The sequence below is a fragment of the Copidosoma floridanum genome, unplaced genomic scaffold (assembly GCF_036245765.1).
Source record: "Copidosoma floridanum isolate Cflo_tuat_1 unplaced genomic scaffold, Cflo_Japanese_pri ptg000004l, whole genome shotgun sequence".
NCBI lineage: Eukaryota > Metazoa > Arthropoda > Insecta > Hymenoptera > Encyrtidae > Copidosoma > Copidosoma floridanum.
Genome location: NW_028321881.1, coordinates 32,653,185 through 32,675,456, shown reverse-complemented (window position 1 = coordinate 32,675,456; position 22,272 = coordinate 32,653,185). Strand labels below are relative to the sequence as shown.

The 22,272-nt window shown below is 35.7% G+C and overlaps 2 protein-coding genes across 3 annotated transcripts in view; one reads left to right on the top strand and one right to left on the bottom strand.

Moving 5' to 3' along the window:
- Positions 1-22,272, top strand: part of LOC106644921 (uncharacterized) — a 115,253-nt gene that overhangs the window by 27,261 nt on the left and 65,720 nt on the right. The gene's annotated exons all lie outside the window — the stretch shown is intronic.
- On the bottom strand, positions 1,139-6,193 carry LOC149375816 (uncharacterized). The gene has a single exon (XM_089596763.1). It carries the CDS (start codon positions 6,191-6,193, stop codon positions 1,139-1,141), a length of 5,055 nt encoding a protein of 1,684 aa, XP_089452889.1.

Below are 22,272 nucleotides of genomic sequence, written 5' to 3'. Positions count from 1 at the left end.
AAGTATTTTTTAATAGGACTTTTTTATCTATTCGTGATTCACATGCATGCGAATTTGTCAAATCATGTTCGTTTTAATTGATTTCATAATTTATTACATAATGTTGTTGAAACAGCCAAACTATTCAATATATATGGTGAGGACAGGGTATGCCGGGAGATGCTAAGAAAGAACAATAGGCTATATTTAAGGAGATATATATTCTTTACATTTATAGAACTTAGGCTTAACAATGTTAGTTAGCACTGAGCTAACACACAGATTCCGGCATACAAATGAACAACACACCAAGACACTCAGACTCAGCTCTCGAATCACACACGACGAGCACACCACGCTGTTGCGTACAGTTATAGGTTATTCACGTGAACACGCGACGTTATGATTATACACACTGGACGCGAAAGCGGCACACACGCTAAAAGGGTACACGCACACCCCGGAGTAGTACACGATTGATACAATGCCCGTGGACGTGTTACACATACGCAGAAACGGATACACAACAAAGCAACGCACCAAACCACGCTGATACGTTGACACGAATCTCTATGCTCAATGCCGCGTACAAGCATCCATATTACCTACGAACGCTCATGAAGCTATCGAGGCGGAACAAATCCGCAAACGCGCTCACGCTTTGATACAATTGACCATACGGCGACAAATACCTGCGGCGTCGAGGGTTGACGGCTCCGAGGAAGATCTCCGCAGGAGAACGGTAGGAATCGACCAGAGAACAGCTCAGCAGTCGACCAGAGAAAAGCTCCCAGTGAGTGTGGACGAGAACAGCCCGTCTAGGCAGATGGAGATCAGCCCCAGGTTAGCAGCAGTGCAGTGAGTGTACGCAGATGGAGGTCAGCTCCAGGGTTAGCAGCAATGCAGTGGGTCTTTTCGCTCAGGTTAGAGGACAGCTCTGTGATCAGCGGAAGAGACCTACCCAGGGCTAGAGTAGTATAGCAACTGCCGCTTTTCGGTAGACGCGCGCCGTTTCTCGCTTCTCCTTTCTTCTACCGCTCTCTCTGTCTCTCTCTTCTACTTCCCTCGCATCACAACTCACTCCCCACCCTTTTCTTTAACCTACTAGTCAACGCTGAACATGCCGCCCGCCTATTCACCTAGGGTGAATATTTGCTTACTAAGTGGTGTGGGTCGTAGAAATTGCCTCTGTTTTTAACAGAAGGGGGCAAACTCGAGAGACGTGTCGACGAAGGGTTCCGGTAGCGGTTTTGACTGTAACTACCCGTACCAGAGCGTCAGGTCCTGGGTGGGTGGCGATTACACGGGCTAATGCTGGGGTGAGAGCCTGCAGATCGTTCGCGTCCTCAGCGAGTGGAGTCAAGGGCCGAGAATTGAGGCAAGCCTCAATCTCTGTTAACAAGGTGTACAATTCCTCGTAAGTGAGAGCGTGTTCCCCAATTGTTCGTTTTAGATGATGCTTGGTAGACTTCACGCCCGCTTCCCAAAGTCCTCCACAATGGGGCGAGCTTGGTGGGATAAAGGACCACGTGGTACCGTCGTTAGCTAGTACAGCGGCCGCTCTCTGATAAAAGATAGAAGCTCGATGGAACATATTCCTTAGCTCATGGTCAGCTCCATGAAAGGTGGTAGCGTTGTCACTGAATAACCGTTTACAAGGCCCGCGACGGCTGACAAACCGACGGAAGGCTGCGATAAATGCAGCAGAAGTGAGGTCGCTCACAAGCTCAAGATGGATAGCTCGAGTAGTAAAGCAAACAAAGAGTACTATGTACCCCTTGCTCGTACAGTTTCCTCGAATTTTGCTGGGTCTAACGGAGATGGGTCCGGCATAATCTAGTCCTGCCTTCAGAAAGGGGCGAGCGACAGTTACTCGGTCTGAAGGTAAATCCCCCATCATCTGATGAATCAGCTTAGGCTTTACCTTTTGACACGGGACACATTGACGTACTAAAGTCTTGACTATCTTGTTTCGGCCCGTGATCCATACCCATCGTGAAACAGTCGCTGATGTCAGAAGGGGTCCACCGTGGAGGCAAAGAAAATGAGCTCGCCGGACAAACAGGCGACTTAGAGCTGAACGGCCCGAGAGGATGGGGGGGTGTTTGCGATCAATTGACAGGGTTGCCTTGGACAGACGCCCCCCAACTCGAAGGATTCCGGTTTCCGGATCAAAGATCGGATTGAGCTTGTTCAAAAAATGATGCTTCGGCAACGGCTTCTGTTGTGACAGGTTGCCCAATTCTGTCGCAAAATCGTGTGATTGCGACAACCGGATAGCGACGTGGCGGGCTTGAGACAACTCGGCTGACGATAGAAAAGGGGCCAGGGGGGTTAAACCTGACCGTTTTGCCCGGAGAACTCGAAGAGGACGTAGGCAGTACGCGATAACTCGCTCCAGCTTGGACAGAGAAGAGAACCGAGTGAGCAATTCTGGCTCTTTTGGGGTCGAAATAGTGGTGAAAACTCGAACCCTTTGAGCTTGTACCGGCCAACGAAGGGGACCCTGGAGCAGCCAGGACGGTCCATACCACCACAGACGGGAGCCGATCAGGCTCGAGGGTGTGCAACCCCGCGAGGCGAGATCAGCCGGATTTTCACTGGAGGGTACGTGAGACCAAGTAGCGGTAGGCAGTTCGGTTTGAATGAATGCCACGCGGTTAGCCACGAACGTTTTCCACTGCCGAGGGTGTTTGTTAAGCCAATCGAGGACGATCTGGCTATCGGTCCAAGCAAATACTGGTAATGGACGAAAGAAGTCAGAACTTCGAATATGACGGATTAACTTGACCAGAAGAGCGGCGGCGCACAACTCAAGGTTAGGTATGCTTAGGGTCTTGACTGGAGCTACCTTGGTCTTTGATATAAGCAAATTACTGTGGTGTCCGCCTGCCTTTGTTGTAACCTTGAGGTACAGAACTGCCGCCATGCCTTGTTTAGACGCGTCGGAAAACCCGTGGAGTTCGTATTTCTGATCAGTGCTTGTCCCAATCCAACGGGGAATGGTTAGCTCGTTTAGGTTGGGGAGGGACTCACAATAGGAAATCCATTGTTTACGCATCTCAACGGGGATGGGTTCATCCCAACCACTACGCAATATCCACAGGTCTTGCATCAAGAACTTGGCTTTGACCACTACGGGTGAGACCCAGCCAAAGGGGTCATACAGTCGGGCGATTCGAGAAAGAACCATACGTTTGGTGACGTTCCCTTTAAGATCCTCAGGTGGGTTAACTTGGAACGTGAACTCGTCTTTAGAGGGGTTCCACTGAAGTCCCAATATCTTAACTACTCCATCTTCACCGACACCCTTTATGTAGCCGTTTGGCCCTTCACATTTACTCGTGGGAATAAGGTCAGGATGATTAGCGGACCACTTGTCCAACGTCATCCCCGCGGTGGCGAGAATAGATATGAGTTCCTTCCTCTTGTGCAAAGCTCCACTGAGAGTGTCATCCCCAACGAACATATCATCCACGTAGGTCCCTTCCTCAATGATTTGAGCTCCTTGGGGAAACTTATGACGTTCGTCGTTAGCTAGTTGCCTGAGTGTGCGGATTGCTAAGAAGGGAGCGCAGTTCGTACCGTAAGTCACGGTAGTTAAGCGATAATCCACGGGAGGGACATCTGGGGAGGGAGCCCATAGAATTCTTTGATAGTCTTGATGAGCCGGCTCCATCCGTATTTGCCTGAACATCCTCACGATGTCCGCTGTAAAAGCGTAGCGGGGTCTACGCCAATTAAGTAGTACGAGCGACAGCTCAGCTTGAAGGGGAGGACCGGAATGCAGGTAATCATTCAGTGAATGGCTTCGTGTTTTCCTGGATCCATCGAAAACGACTCTAACCTTTCGTTTATGGGTGGGTCCGGTGACGACGGCATGATGAGGCAGGTACCAGGCTGTTGGATTATTGACCGCGGCCGGAGGCACCTTAGCCATGTGTCCCTGAGCTTCGTAACAGGTTAAGAATTCGTGATACTGGTCACGGAGCCAGGAATCTTGGGTTAGGCGCCTATGTAAACTGGTCAGTGTCGCTAGAGCCGTCTGCCTTGTTTCTCGGCCCAGGGGGGGTATGCCCTCCTTGAGAGGCAATTGGACCATGTAGCGGCCATTCCGGTCACGGCTATGCGTCGTTTGATACTGCCATTCACAGTATTCTGAATTCGGCTCGGCTAAGGAAGAACTGGTCGCGATCTCATCTACGGTCCAAAACCTTTGGATGAGATCGCTGAGTTGATCCTCATACGTAGTGTGCAGAACGTGTATGGATTGAGGGCATGGATTAACCGCCCGCCTTGGCAAGCTTTCAGCTATGATTCCAGACACTATCCATCCTAGGGTGGTGTTTTGAGCAATCAGGTTTGTGTTAGGGAACCTCTTCAACCCTGATTTAAGGAGCTTGCCATAAACGTCCGCCCCAAGGATAACATCTACTGATCCTCCCTTCCAAAATTCTGGATCCGCTAACTCGAGCTTCCTTATAGCTGACGGTTGAAGAATTGGTGGGCTCCGATCTGAGAGGTGAGAAGTCAAACGGGGTAGCACAAGGGCGCTCAATTCAAGGGAGGATTGGGTGGACCTTAGTGAACGTAGTCGGAGTGTCACTATTGCCTTAGAGACTCCGGAATGAGACGCTCCGATGCCTTCAAGGGTAATTTGAATGGGTATCTTCGGTAATCTCAACAATTGCACCATGGATTCGGTAACGAAAGAACTTTCGGATCCTTGATCTAGTAAGGCTCTAGCCTTGATTATCGTGCCCGAGGGTCCAAGTATCTCGATCTGAGCTGTAGCAAGAATCACTGACGAGATGGGCAAGGAAGGGGCCGAGTGGTAGGACTTGACATTGAATCCTGAATCCGAACCTTTAGGAGGTGGTAAATTGGATCCTGAAACGTTGCGCTGATCAAGCGATTTAGGCTTCTCAAGATGCAGCAGAGTATGGTGGGTGTCCTTACAGGTAAGGCAGCGAACAATTGATTTGCAGGCGTCAAACCGATGGTTTCCTAAGCAGTTGAAACATAAGCTGAAACGGCGGGCTTCATTTTTCCTTTCAAAAGGTGTCAAGGCCCTGAACTGTGGGCATTTCCAAATTGGATGCACACCATTGCAGAGGGGACAAGCTGGGGAGTTTGAGCTTCTCAATTGCTTAGCTAAATGCGCCTTGCGTATAGGGCCAGTGTTTGAAGCACCCTGGTTGTTATTCAGAGCAGGGTTAGATGCGGTCACCCTGGAACCTAATCCCAGCATACTTAATCCTTGCACTCGATTTTCTATAAATTCTATAAATTTAGCGAAAGTATGAAAACGGTCAAGAGCGTTTAATTCAGTAGAACTAACGCTGGCGCGTGCTACCGCAGAACGGTCAGTGACACTCATGTCGAGTTCCCAGGCCTTCCTTGAAATGGTGTCCAAACGCCCAGACAACAGGTGGATCAGCCACACGTTCCAGTGCTGGACCGGCATTTTGAGGTTCTCCAAAGCCCGGACTATGCGTTGTGCTTCGTCACTAAAAGTCCTTAAGTCCTTGGCAGACTCACGAGTCAAGTGGGGAAGGGCATAAAGTGCATTTAGTAAGTTATTGATGGTCAACCGAGGATTGCAGAAACGCTCTAGCAAAGTCTTCCAAGTGGAAGTGTAGTTTTCTCCCTTTAGAGCTACATCCTTGACTAAATTAGAGGCTACCCCGGTGAGGCATAATTTTAAGTATTGTAATTTATTTACATCTGGAATCGACCCAACCTCGTGAACTAAGGATTCGAACAGTCCAGAGAAACTCTCCCAATCTTCATAATTACCTGAGAAGGTAGGGAGCGCTAATTTAGGTAAGTGGGCCAATTGGTGGTCAATGTTGACGGAAACGTTTGATTCATTTTTTCCTCGGGGGTTAGAATCTTCTAGGGCCTCTAGCTCGGTGAGCACGTTTAACAGGACGTCCATGTAATTCTCGTATTGCTTTGAAACAGCGATAAACGCCTCGTTGGTTACATGCGGGTCGGAGGAAGCACCGTCAAGAACGATAATGTCAGCGTGCGTAGACCGGGCTTCATGCCACACTTTATCGAGAGCATGAATACGCTTGGTAATAGCGTGTTTTGTGAGAGAGTTGCGCACGTCGGCGGGAAGACTCGAAAAACGCTGACTCATAGTCTCTATTTCTTTGAAGCGCGCTGTTTGCAGCAGGACGGCCTTCTTCAGCGTAGATGGGCTCATAGTTGCTAGGCAGGGGTACGCGCTATGGAACTAGACGCTTACACTACTTGAGAATATATCAACAATTGTCAAGGTTAACTTAAGGGGTCTGCCTGTTAATACTGATGCTACTGGGTGAGAGAGAGACAGAAAGCGAGACGCACGCCGCTGAAACACGAAACCGACGCGCAATCGTAACACAGCCCGACATACAATTCCTCACCCGGGGCACCAAAAAATGTTGTTGAAACAGCCAAACTATTCAATATATATGGTGAGGACAGGGTATGCCGGGAGATGCTAAGAAAGAACAATAGGCTATATTTAAGGAGATATATATTCTTTACATTTATAGAACTTAGGCTTAACAATGTTAGTTAGCACTGAGCTAACACACAGATTCCGGCATACAAATGAACAACACACCACGACACTCAGACTCAGCTCTCAAATCACACACGACGAGCACACCACGCTGTTGCGTACAGTTATAGGTTATTCACGTGAACACGCGACGTTATGATTATACACACTGGACGCGAAAGCGGCACACACGCTAAAAGGGTACACGCACACCCCGGAGTAGTACACGATTGATACAATGCCCGTGGACGTGTTACACATACGCAGAAACGGATACACAACAAAGCAACGCACCAAACCACGCTGATACGTTGACGCGAATCTCTATGCTCAATGCCGCGTACAAGCATCCATATTACCTACGAACGCTCATGAAGCTATCGAGGCGGAACAAATCCGCAAACGCGCTCACGCTTTGATACAATTGACCATACGGCGACAAATACCTGCGGCGTCGAGGGTTGACGGCTCCGAGGAAGATCTCCGCAGGAGAACGGTAGGAATCGACCAGAGAACAGCTCAGCAGTCGACCAGAGAAAAGCTCCCAGTGAGTGTGGACGAGAACAGCCCGTCTAGGCAGATGGAGATCAGCCCCAGGTTAGCAGCAGTGCAGTGAGTGTACGCAGATGGAGGTCAGCTCCAGGGTTAGCAGCAATGCAGTGGGTCTTTTCGCTCAGGTTAGAGGACAGCTCTGTGATCAGCGGGAGAGACCTACCCAGGGCTAGAGTAGTATAGCAACTGCCGCTTTTCGGTAGACGCGCGCCGTTTCTCGCTTCTCCTTTCTTCTACCGCTCTCTCTGTCTCTCTCTTCTACTTCCCTCGCATCACAACTCACTCCCCACCCTTTTCTTTAACCTACTAGTCAACGCTGAACACATAATTATAACATATTTTGATGTATGCTATGAATAAGTACAACAAAAGTGCAATTGAAACTTTATTATTACATATTAGTTCTTGAATACTGTATTGCTACCTTATTTTATACTATAATCTTACGAAATATACTACATAAAAGACGTCTGCCTTGGGCAAATGTATATTTAGAATGCATACACTGTTGTCACGTATTTAGCTGTCAGCACTTTTACTTATCATGTATCAGTTTTTTAATAGAGAACGGTAAAAGTTGTTTTTAAGATATTAGTAAAAATATACCTTCATTAAACGCTTTTCCAATAACTCTCACATTAAAGTATCAATCTTTAAACAAGAATATCAAAGAAGTGGCATGACTAAGCTTTCTAAAAGTTTAAACATATTCTCGAAGTTTTAGTAAAACTGTATGAAAGTGTATTTTCCGACAACTACCTTAACAGGGGTCCGTAGAGTAATTTATGAAAATAACCCGCTATATCTATAAAAACTAAAGTTTTGAAAAAAATTTAACAATAATATTAATAAAAAACTTTAGTTAACACTTAATTTATAATAATCTCATTTAGTATTCGTAAATCGAACCCACAACCCCTAGATGTTGTATCAGTATCAAGCATGTTTAACATAGCCAAAATCCCTGTTTGTATAAGAAAAAATATTACAATAAGTAATTTAAATTTATTTTGGTTTTCAAAAGATCAGAAGCAGTTTTCTTAAAAATTAATAGTTGGTAAAAAAAATTTGCTTTATGTTTCAAATTATTGAATAACACATTAAAAAATTATTAGGAAACTGCTATAAAAGTGGGTTTGATAGAGCATGATTTCTAAATTGATAATATTTTAAAGGAATCTGTTACTGTTATAAGACATCTTTGTGACAAAAATTTTGTGCGTCGTTTTTTACTTTTGGTATGCAAAAAAATGTGTGATAAATTTTATCCTCTTTTAAAGAATAAAAATAACAATACTTCCCATCAAATCTGTAAGAATAAACAAAAAATTATTTTTATTGTGTGTCCCTAGTGGTAAAAGTAATAAATTTTTCTATAAGATATAGATTTATTATTTTAATTCAACTGAAAAAAAAGTTTTGTGTATGGCATTGACTTATCTTACATAATTACTTCCCTTTAAGAAAATAACAAAGAAAAACACTTTCAATTCACCAATAGAATCAGACAATGTTGAAAGTTCATTCTTGGAACTACGAAATAAGAAAAAGTGAGGGAAATTCATTTAATTAATAGAGATAAAACATCAATTATCTAAAAAAAAGCTTTTAAAATAGTTTATCAATCCAAACGATATTTCAGAAATAATAATAAACTTTTTAAAAATACATAATTTGTCGAAAGTGTGTCATTAAATTTTTTTTTTAAAAATGGAAATGGAATTGTTACAACATTCGTTGTTCCAAGAAAATGGTGAAAACATATTGTGCACACGTTAAATATGAATATATTTTTACTGAAAATTATTATAGTGTAGATAAAGCAACACATACAGATATTGACAACAATAAATTTTATGATAACATTTAAATTAGTTAAACAGTGCAAGTTTTGGATATTATCTGCAATATTTACAAGTCTTTTATCTGAATAATTAATTTAAAAGTTATAGCAGTAGTAATGTTAATTGGAAACGTAAGTAGAGTAAATTAGTTATGTAATGGAACAAAATCAAAAACAATAAAATTAGTAAAATACAATATTAAAGAAAAACTTGTGTCTAGTAAAAAATTGGGAATAAAGTATTCAACCCACATAAAACTTTCTTGAAAGAAAATCGTACGTCTTTCCCATTTAAAAAAAATTTTTTTTTTAGCCTTTATTTGTCATTAACAATTCTATCTTGCCTTTTGGAGATGTAAGAATCTGAATAACTTTTTTGTACGTATAGAGTCAGATATTGATTTGAGACCACAGAATGTAGTACGAAAGCTAATTTTTCTTTAATTAATTTTTTTAATCAAAAAGGAATACATATATATATATATATATATATATATATGTGTGTGTGTAAGGAAGTATACTTCCTTAATATGATTTGAATTTCCCCGCACCGCTACAAGTGTCGGTAACGTAAATGTATCTTTATACAATATGATATTAGAACAGTTAAACGCGGGCAGAGTAATTTAAATTAGTTGAGTGCAGGACTAGTTAGTGTATCATAAGTCATATAACTGTAAAAGAGAAACGGTAAATAATTAACATTGAATGTCGTTTCTTTGTTTTACAGGTAAGAAGTTTGATCATTGTAAATATTGTAAATATTGTTAATAAGAAAGTTTATCTAATAATAAATACAAACTTTGTTTTACAGAGAAACCTTAGTGTTTTATTTACCACGAGTTCTTTTAAATTTTAACATTGTACATTATAAAACAACATTCTTGTTACAAAAAACAATTAACTGATCGCGATGGAAAAGTTGAAATTTACTTTTACTATAAAAGCAACTTTAGATGGAAAATTTAATGTCACGTGCATAACCTCAATAGAAACGCCAGACAATCAGATATTTAGTATACCAATACAATTCCAACCAGGAAGCTTACACACAGAACTGATTGCCACACCAGCATTTACGAAGATTAAAAATTCATTAACCAAAAGACATCAAACGAGGAGTGTTTGGATGACATTATCACAGACACTAGAAAAGACGTACGTAGACGAAGATGGAAATATTCAGTTCAATGATACGTATTTGGAAGATGTTATGAATGAAAGTAAACAAAAAGCTAAAGAATGTATAGATGAAAACTCTTTAGTTAAAATTCTCGAAAAAATATTATAAACTCAACGAAATGATCATAAAAGTATGGCACAAAGAGCAGATCACTTTACAATCGAAAAATTTACAAACAGAAATATTAATGCTTTGCAATGGATATCATTCTTTGAAGATGAGTGTAACAGATTAGTGGTTACTGAAGATAAGGAGAAAATTAACATTTTACGCCTGCTGTTGGACAAACCATGTGTCGACTGGTATCAAGGTATGATGACTAAACATTCAATAGAATCTGATTGGAATTTATGGAAACAAAATTTCTGCGAAACATTCGCAAACAAAGGTTGGAGTTCAATTAGGTATGCACACACATTTAAATATACAACAGGTACACTACTAGAATGTGCAATAAAAAAAGAAAAACTCTTATTAGAAATTAGAAAAAACATTGACTCTGGAACCTTAATTGATCTCATTGTACTGGGGTTGCTAAATCACGTAGCAAACATGCTTGATAGAGAGACGTTACAGAAATCAGAAGATGTATTTAACGAAATCAGTAAATTAGAATATATTGTTTATAAGCGGTCATTAAATAACAGAAGCAAAAATTATAGTGATAAACAAAAATTTGAAAAGAAACCATGTTCAATATGTAAAGAAAAAACAAAGGACTGCGATACCATGAAGAGGATAAATGCTGGTTTAAAGCAGAAAAACAAAGTAAATTTATTACTGGCAATGCAGCACTTGAAGTGGAATTTAGTGATGAGAATCCAAAAAACTAGATGCACCACCATTAATTGAATTAAATGTTACACTGAACAACACAACTACAGTAAAAGGTATTTATGACTCTGGTTCAAATGTAACTTTAATAAATGCTAAACTTTTACATATAAATAATAAAGATAAAAATGTAAAACTAAGTAACATAAGATCAATTAATGGTGTGGAAAGAATAGAAGGAATAATTAAACTAAAAGCAAAAATTTTTGATATAGAAAGAAACATAAACGCCTTTGTAATTAGTAATGATAATTTCAACTATGACTTTTTGATAGGGTTAGATTGTATCCAAAAATTTCAATGAACACAAAATGAAAATTTAGAAATAAAACAGATAATTTCTGATGATCAATATATCTCAAAATTGAAAGAAGATAAAAATGATACAATCAATGGTCCTAATAACAAAAAAGAATTTGAAATAAAAGCTAATTCTACATCAACAGATACAAATAAAAAAAATGAAATTAAAGAACCAAATTTTGAAATAAATTTTAATGAAAACATAAATACAGATGAATTTGATATAGCAATCAACCACTTAAATGAATATAAAAAAGAACAGATAAATCAATTAATTGAAAGCTATAAGATACTGTTTGCAAAAGATAAGTATGATACAGGAAGGATACAAAATTATGAAGCAAGAATAGATTTAGTAATAGATAAATGTTGTTCTAAAAGGCCTTATAGATGTACAGAAATAGACAGAAAAGAAATAGAAACACAAATAACAGAATTATTAAACCGAGGGATAATTGAAGAATCCTATAGCTCTTTTGCTGCTCCAGTAACTCTAGCGTATAAAAAAGATGAAAATAAAAAATCAAGGCTATGTATAGACTTCAGAGGTTTAAATAAATTAGTTATTCCTCAAACACAACCATTTCCTTTAATAGACGATTTATTAACGAAAACAAGAAATTGCAAATATTATACAACTTTAGATATTAATTCAGCATTCTGGGCAATACCTTTAAGAATAGTAGATAAATACAAGACGGGATTCATAACACAAGAAGGTCATTATCAGTGGACATGTCTCCCCTTCGGTTTAAAAACATCGCCAGCGATTTTCCAAAGAATTTTATCTATTATTATAAGAAAACATGAACTTACAAATTTGACAGTTAATTACATAGACGACATATTAATATTTTCTAAAACATTTACAGAACACATAGTACATTTAAAAAAATTATTGGAAGCAATAGCAAGAGAAGGATTTAAATTGAAATTTTCAAAATGCAGATTTGCAGAAAGCTCAGTTAAATATTTAGGCCACATAATTAGTTACAATACAGTATCACCATTAAAAAATAACTTAATTTCAATACAAAATTTTCCAACGCCAACAACTCAAAAGAATATAAGACAGTTCCTTGGTAAGATAAATTTTTTTCATAAATATATTCCGAACATTGCGTCGATTTTAGATCCTCTCCACAAGTTACTAAAAAAAAAAAAAATGAGAAATTTATATGGACTAAGGAATGTCAAAAAGCTTTTGATCAATTAAAGAATTTTCTATCCACTCAACCAATTCTAGCTATATTCGACCAAAATTTACCCATACACATCTACACAGATGCTAGTTTGAAAGGTATTGGAGCAGTTCTAAAACAACAACAAACAAACGGAGAAGATGAACCAGTGGCTTACTTTTTAAGAAAATTAAATCAGGCTCAAAAAAAAAAAAGGCAATTTATCTAGAGTGTTTAGCTATTAAAGAAGCACTAAAATTTTGGCAACATTGGCTTCTAGGAAAATCATTCATAGTTTTCACAGATCATAAACCACTGGAAAACCTAAACATCAAATCACGAACAGACGAAGAGTTAGGTGACTTGACCTATTACTTATCACAATACGACTTCAAGGTGAAATACAATCCAGGAAAACAAAATTTAGAAGCTGACAGCTTAAGCAGAAATCCAGTATTGAACCCGGAAAATAATAACGACGATGATCTAAAAATTGTAAATTTAATAACTTTTAATGACATCTTAGAAGACCAAAAAAGAAATAAAAATATAGAACAAAAAAAGGATAAACTCATTTTAGAAAATAATATATATTGTTGTAAAAGAAAAAAGAAAAACAATAAAATTTTATTATCAGAAAATTTCAGTAAAGAATTTTAAAAAAAATACATGAAAAATTTTGCCACATAGGCATTAATCAATTGAAATATATGGTAAAATCATACTACACAGCGAAAAATATGGATAAAAATATTCAAGAGACTTGCAAAAACTGCGAAACATGCATAAAAAATAAATCTAGAGGCCAAAATAAATATGGTTTTATGTCACATCTTGGTCCGGCTGAATATCCATTTCAGATAGTTTCAATTGATACAATTGGTGGTTTTGGAGGTCAGAGATCAACAAAAAAAATATTTACATCTTTTAATAGATCATTTCACGCGCTATGCATATATACTAACTTCTAAAACACAAATCGCAAATGATTTTATAAAGCTAATAAAGTTAATATCAATAAATAACAAAATAGAAATGATTCTATCAGTATCCTGGAATTAATTCCAAAGAATTCAAAGATTTTTTAAATGGAGAAAATATACCACTAATATTTACATCAAAGGATGCATCTTTCTCAAATGGACTCAACGAAAGATTAAATCAGACACTAGTTAACAAAATCAGATGCAAACTTAATGAAAAAAAAGACAAAAAATCAGCTTGGACATCAATAGCACATGAATGCGTAAAAATTTATAATGAAACAATACATACAGTCATAAAATTTACCCCAAGTTATCTATTATCAGGAGTAGACAATTCAATCGTACCAGATAAACTCAAAAATAAAATAAAAAATAAAAACTTAAATAAAGACAGAAAGATAGCATTAGAGAATAGTATGAAGTATCACAACTACAATAAAGCGAAGTACGATAAAGGTAGGGAAAATTATCCATTCCAGACTGGAGATTTAGTATTCGTAGAGAATGGTAATAAACTAAATAGAAAAAAATTGGACGAATTAAGAATCGGGCCATACAAAATTCTGAATAAAATATCAAATTCAATCTATGAAATCAATACAGGACACAAAAAAGTAGAGTCCAATTTATTTCACGTTTCGAAGCTCATTCCGCTCATCCATACAGAAAATGACATTGACGAGGACATAAATATGATAGAATATTTCGGCTGTTAGACAAAAAATATTAAATTTTTATTTTTCGTGGTGGGGGAGATGTAAGGAAGTATACTACCTTAATATGATTTGAATTTCCCCGCACCGCTACAAGTGTCGGTAACGTAAATGTCTCTTTATACAATATGATATTAGAACAGTTAAACGCGGGCAGAGTAATTTAACTTAGTTGAGTGCAGGACTAGTTAGTGTATCATAAGTCATATAACTGTAAAAGAGAAACGGTAAATAATCAACATTGAATGTCGTTTCTTTGTTTTACAGGTAAGAAGTTTGATCATTGTAAATATTGTAAATATTGTAAATAAGAAAGTTTATCTAATAAAAAATACAAACTTTGTTTTACAGAGAAACCTTAGTGTTTTATTTACCACGAGTTCTTTTAAATTTCAACATTGTACATTATATATATATATATATATATATATATATATATATATATACACTAGTAGGGCTCTGCCGCCGTGCGCGCTTTGCGCTCACTCCCTATTAATGAATTATAATCCTTATATAGGCCTTAAGGTAGGAGGCAAAAGGTTTTAAATTGAAAATAAATTTTTTTTTAAATTTATTAACACGAATTGTATAAGTAATAATAATAGACCAGGAAAAGAAGACGCCCCAACCCCTCGTTTTTAAAAAAAGTGCGGAAGTTAATTTGCCGCCTGTTTTGGAAGCTTTTTATAGTGAGTATCGGTAATAAATTGTTTTGGACAACTGAATTTTTTCGGATAATTTTTTTAGCCCAATACCGGCATGGAAAAGTAATTTTCTGATCGTAGCATTTTTCCTGTTGAATTCATTAAAAAAAAGTCCAAAACAAATTATTATTGATACTCAATACAAAAAGCTTCTAAAATAGGCGGCAAACTAACTTCCGCACTTTTTTGTCAGAATGTTTCTTTTCCTGGTCTATGGTAATTACGTAAAAAGATATAATAAATACCTTTCATATAAGTTGACTATGGTTGTTAAAAAAAAATTAGCTACAGTTTGTCCCTGGTAAACAATAAAGAAAGTTTTGTAATTAATGTAAATAAAACATGATTATTTAAATCAATAACAAAAAAATTTCAGCATAGTACTTATAATACTTTTAGAATATATATTGTTATTCGTCAGTTTTGTTTTCTTTAATTTTTTTTTAATTTACATAAATATTTTGATATATTAATGGGTAAACTTAGACATTATTTGATCTTCCGTTTAAAATAGTTTAATCTGTATTCTTAAAAAAGTAAGAAAATTATACATCAAACATTACTATAATGGTTTATAACACAGACCTGCAAGATTTTGATGACTGCATGGAAATAGCTGTTTCCGAAGCAATTTGTTGCGCTGGAACCGAATCTGTCTTAGACTGTGCCTATCACGTTAGAATTTCGTTAAGATCTCTTGGATAATACTATCGTATAGTATAGCTCTTCTTTTACAATTTTCGTATTCAACATTCTGGATACGATTATTTATCTCTGAGTTATGAAAGTTTTAACGCGAGTCCCTTTTTATGTATTGTCCTGTGAAATAGCATTCCACTCGTGATTTTTTGAGAATGCCTGCACTCTACGCAATTTAATACATCAAGATAATATTTAAATTTAGAACTTGCATATTATTTGAAGAGTTTAAGTCATTCTAACCTTAATGGGCGAAAATAGCCATTTTTAGGAGTTTTGAATTTTTGCATTTACTAACATGTACTGTTGTAACTTTCTGTAATATATTATTATTTATTACTATTACAAAGTGTAACTTCCTCAAAGATACCCATTTAAAAACCTGGGAAGCTGTTACTTCTTTTGAATTAGTGCTATTTTAGATTTATATTTTCTTAATGTACAGACCTACAAAATAGCATTTTATTGATGATTTCATTATAGCGCTTGTACTCGCATCAGTTAGAAGTGATAAGACCGAATCCTACTTTAAAATTTATCAATTACAAAAGAATCGTAGCTTATTTTAATGTAATTGTTAGAAGAAAAAAATTTTTTTTTGGTTTTAAAACTTATTTTGTTTCACGACGCATATCTTACCGAAATCTTAATTTGATGTACGCATTCTCACATTTTATTTTTTGTATGAAGTTTTTAAAAAAGCTTTTCGAAATTCATAGTACTTGCTTAAAAAAATGTATTTTGTTATTGATGAAATTTGTATTATCACAATAATTTTACAATAAAGATCTCTTTCGTGTCAAATTTCAAAATGATATCAGTTCACTTTACATACAGTATATTTTAACTCCTCTCTATGATTTACTGATATATTCTATTTGATTGTACTTTATAAGTTAGATTGTACGACTTGACAAAATACATAATTACAGTGATTCTCGCCACCTTTTTTTCTGTTCCTGAAAGCTACGTGACTGTGATTGTCTTTTATGTGATATTTTCTGATCACGTTTAAGACACCAACAGTAATCTGCTAGCATGGCCACATTTCATTTGCCTTGGTATCTACGTTCCATTTTTTTGATGTCTCGGTGAACACGCTCGCCATGTTCCTTGTTGTAATTTCCAAGATTATTAAGAAAAAAGTTTTAAAGTGATTTCAAGAAATGAATTTTTATGCTCATATTACACCCAAGTACTTCAAAGTGTTTTAACATTTTGTCAATTAATGATTTATAGTTTTAGTCTTTAGTGTTGGCTAGTAAGCCCTTAACTACGTCTTTAAAACTTCACCATGCTTCTTTTTTAACTGCAGTCATCTTATAACAAACTAGGTATCGTTCATAAGCGTTCGTATCTTACGACCATTAAAAATGCCTTCCTTTATTTTTGCATCTGTCACTGCTGATATGTTTAAAATAGTCACCTTTTTTATTTAATGCTTTAACGAACCGCTTTATTAGTCCTAACTTTATATGTAATGGAAGTAGTAAAATATTATTAGTTTGTACTAATGGCGATTTAACTACATTTTTCTCTGAAGGTTTCAATGACTTTCGTACGGGGCATTTCTTTCTTGACCAGTGTTTCTCTCGGGCCCGACTATCCTATTCACATAAGAAAGAAACATATTTCACGAAACCAGCTTGTTGTCCAAGTAAAATTGATATCATTTTTAGGTCCCCACAAACTTTCCATTGATGATATTGGTATTCAAAACACTTTAGAAGTAACTCAATGTTGGGATAATTTTCTTTTAGAAATGTAAAATGAGCAACTGGTATAGATGAATATAGGTTACCATTGTGTAAAAGTACCGCTTTCAAGCTATTTTTACTAGAGTCTATGAAAATTCTCCAATTATGACAATTATATTGTATATCAAATTGATGAATTAAATCTTGCACATCATAACAAAAAACAAGATAACCTTCTTCTTTGAAAAATCACAGGAATTCGACTCCACGATGTCTATATCAACTTAATTTGGTATCCGGGCATAACATATTTCTTTCATGTAGACGTGATCCCAAAAGTTTCCATGAACGGATTTCACTAGGAATAGAAATCTTAAAGTAACGTAAGTAAGCTGTTTTTACAAAATCGTTTATGTATTGTTTTTGCTTTGTTATTACATATTGTCCACAAATGTAACAAAATCAATCTGGATCGTTGGTGCACCTACTGTGAGACATTGTTTTGTAAAAACGACAGAAATTGTTAACATATATCCAAAGCTATTACTTTTTAAAAATAGCCCCAATGTAGAAAATTACTAAAATTTAATTGGCTGTCTTACGAATTTACACTCCAATACAAATATACTCACGAATCCTAAAAAATTAGTTCAGAATATAGATATACACATTGTTTTAATAGCACTTACTTAATTCTGTTGCGAGTGATACTTGACGTACTAGTTATTGCACACGTAGAATCAACATTATGTTTCACGTATTTAAAATATACTACATAAACTTTATAAAGTTTCTTTTTTAGGTGATGTCGAATCATATTTCGCTCAACACTCAGTACCCGCGAATTTGTCGAGTACTACACGAGACATCATTTTTTTAGTCGTAATGCTCAAAAACTAATAATAACATTGGCAAATTGATAACGAGAAATACTATAATACTGAAATAATTTTTACGTTTGTTTTTGATTGGTCTTGCGCAAAAAATAATGCAGCAACAATATTATTGCTTACACACTTTCGTCACTTGTACAACAATAACATTCGGAAATCGTTTCATACGCAGGTACTATTTCATACACAAACTACAGTAATGTACAAAGATAAAAAACGGTTCGCATGTAATTACTATTTTTACGAATAAGTAATTAAGTTTTGAAGTAGATTTGCAGCACACTGTACCGCTCACTTGCATATCAAGCATATGCTAATTTTGTAATTTGGCATTTTATAAGATTCTACTAGCTTGGTGGCAGTTTTGGTACGTAGTCGTTAGTCAGAAAATTTTTTTTCTTCTTTAATTTTTTTGCATACTCATATCACCTTATCAATATAAATAAAAGAATTAATAAAGAAAAACTTAATATGACTTTATCATGAGGCATAAGAAAAAATAAAAAAGAAAAAGTTTTATATACTGACAACCATGTACCTAAACTGGCACCATACTAATAAAATCATAATAGATGCAGAATTCCAAAATCGGCATATGTTTGTAACGCAGATGAGTGTTACTTTATTAAGTTTTCATTCATCATCTTAAGTAGAATAAGTAACCGTACTAAAAATCTTTTATGAATATAAATGAAAAATTTTTTTTTCTAATTTTTCGAAGTCCAAAACGATCAGAGCGTATGCCAAACTGTTTTCTTTTGAAGTCCTTTGAGGTTACAAGAAATCAGTAATGTTCTTGATAAAAAATAAGTATGAATTCTTAATCCGTGATCAAAATACGTACAATTAGGCTTAAATTATAATTTTTTGATGTCCAAAATTATTGAAAACTAAGTAGAATAGCTGAATTAGGATGACTTTAACTATCTGCAGCTCCTATATTGGTCTGCCATTCTCAATTTTAGAAAGAAGTCCGATGTCCAAAGAAGTGTATTAACTAAGCTTTAATTTGCACCCACAAAATGTTTATTTCGACTTATAATTTTGGACACAACTTTTATCCAGTTGACAGGTCAGTACATAAAAAGTAACTTGCGTTAAAACTTCCATAACTCAGACATAAATAATCATACCCGGAATGTTTAAGACGAAAATTGTAAAGGGAGAGCTATACTATACGATTATATTATTCAAGAAACGAAAAAAAAAGTTTGAGATACAGCATAACCTTGAAAATTTTACAGTGTAAGAAAACATTTTTAGTTATCAATTCCATCACCAAAAACACCTTTGTACTGTTACTGAAACTATCTTTAATGCATATATATTCAGCAAATGCCTGCTACTATCCTTTCTTATGCTCCAATTTACTTCATTGTGTAATTCTTTGTTGAATATTTATCATTGCTTTTTTATACTACTTTGAATCGGTACAGGAAATTGTTAGAGACCATTGCTCAGGTGATACTATAGCCAGTAATAGTTAAATGCACAAGTTATCTGAATAGGAACCTAGTGTGAAGAAAAAACAATGCCCGCGCTATGACTGTCATAATATATGGCTTTACGTTGGTGAAAATTGGAGCAATAGAAGCTGATTTTTACAGGTTAATAATTTTTTAGTTATGAGATGGCGTTAGTGTTTTATAAGCCAAGTCCCCATACTTCTACTGCAGTTTTTACTTTTGCCCTTAGATGCTAGTGCCATAAAGCACCATAGTATATCCATACATGATTGCCTCTGATAAAGATTAGTAGTTTTAAATACTCAATTAGATACATAATTAAGTTTATGTTTTAGACTAGAGAATAATAATACAACAAACATTTCGATCGATTCATAATTAAAATCATTTGAAATTTTGGTAGACACAAGGGATTCTTTGAATTTTTTCTCTTCAATTGTGCGCTTTAATGTTGAAAATGCTGATTTTTTCTAGTGAACTAGTATTTTTTGTTGATTTTTTCGAGTAACTTTATCATTATTATTCTAATTTTTAAGTATACTTGTTAAATGTATAATTTTATTATTATTTTGTTTTACAAAAAAACTTTAGGATAAAAATGTACATAATTATGAAACATCGTACCTATTCTTCTATAACTAAGTCCCTATTAAGAAACTTTCCTAAAAAAAATGTGCCACTGGTTTGACCACTTTGACGTAGGGCGCTCGAATCAATGGAAATAACCGGACACACCTCGTAGCATTGAATTCAGCAATAATCCTACTAATTGCTGTCTCTGATCTTAACTTAATTACAAACTATTTCAATACTCTAAATTTATTTATTCTTTGATTTGATTTTTGTTATTACTTTTTTACACTTTAAATTAATTCTGAAAAATTCAATGTGATCCCAGGCATTTGAAACTCTCATATTTTTTTAAAATTTAATCATCTAAAGTAGCATAAAAATAAATCGAAGTTACAGTAAAGCTAAATCTAAAAGTTTTCCATTATAAAACGTTAATTTATAAAAAACACATGACATATTTATCTTCTTGTACGTTTTGAATGAATCTGGAACATTAAGAATTTTCTCCTACGATTAGAAGTTGTAGTAATAATTTATTGGTGGTAGTATGACGACAATAGTACTAGAGCTTTTTTAATTCTCTTCCCATGACTGAAGTAGGCACTTTCTGTTTGATTTATTAACCACGTAAAATTTCTGATACTTTCTTTTTTGATTCTCGAACTTTTTTCCACTGACATTTTTAAACTGTGTTTTTTGCGCTTATTACACACAGACACACACACACACACACACACACACACACATATATATATATATATATATATATATATATATATATATATAAAGAAAAATTTAACAACATTAAAGATACTTTAAAAAAAAAATTATTATTTTAGAAACACATAAGTTTATTAAACTCATATAACTTAATCAACTGACTATTACTGTTTTATATTTTCTCTTTCTCCATTTTAGATAAAGATCCTGAAAAATCAGAAACTAATAAATTTTGAAGGTTTCGATGAAGGTTTGATATTAAACAAATTCTACGAAATTTATTAAAAAGATTCTACGCAGACAATGGAAGTACATTGAAATACAAGATAAATCGTGTGGTGGCAGTGATGGTGGTGAGGGGGGGGGGCGTTAATGGACCCCGCCCGATCGGAAATATATGCTCGACGATAGCTCGGGCCTACCTTGGCAGCCGCGGTAACCTACGTTAGCACAAGTTTTGCTTTCGTATAGTGTCTTATGTATCGATGAAACGCGGGGCTAGCTCGGATCTAGGTTGAGAGCCAACGTAAAGAAATTAGTGCAGGAAATATCTCTAAAAAGGCATGAAAAATTAAACAACTATTGTACTACCAAACTACAGTAATTTTTTTTTTTTTTTTTACTAAAATAGTGGACGGATTATGTTATTTAATTGTATTAAATATTGTAAGTTATAATTATTGATTAATTTCAGCTACATTGAAATGTTCGTTACTATCTCTAGCCGTTTTTCTTCCGTCCCACTCCTTGGAACGTAGAAAGACAGTTCCAATAACAGATAAAACCGTTTTTACAAGTTTAATAACTTTTTATAATTAGGTTATGTCATTTTATAAAATACAATACTCCAAACTCAAACTACTTCAATACATACACACGTCTATTTTGTAAGATCATAATTGTACACTTAAGTCACTATATTTGTCACAATGATGAAAAATATTACCTGTAAAGTGACAGTAAGTCTTTGTTATATTATGGGTTATGGGACATCATTGTACGTGTGTAGACATATTGTTCCGATAGATATAAAGTGCCTTGAGTGTATGTATGTATGCAAATACGTATAAAAGAAAGTGAGACAAAACGTACATAACTTGGCTCCCTAGCTAGCGCCAACCTCACGCCGCGTTTCATATTCCAAAAATTTAATGTTGGCCTGACCGTGTCAGCCTACCTTGGCTGAATCTTGCGAGCTCGGTAGCCAAGCTTGCATTTCCAATCGGGTGGGGAGGGGGGCTCGATCTAATATTTATTATACATGGTTATATATATGGTTGAAATAAGAAAAATTTTCCCTTAATTTGTGGGGGAGTGGTAAGGGACAGTGAGGGATTATGTGAAATGCCCCACTTATTTAACTGTGACAAATTGTAGTTACTAATAAAAT

What these genes read in the sequence shown, in the direction of transcription:
- LOC149375816 (XM_089596763.1), bottom strand. Translation starts at nt 6,193, where the DNA reads ATGAGCCCATCTACGCTGAAGAAGGCCGTCCTGCTGCAAACAGCGCGC.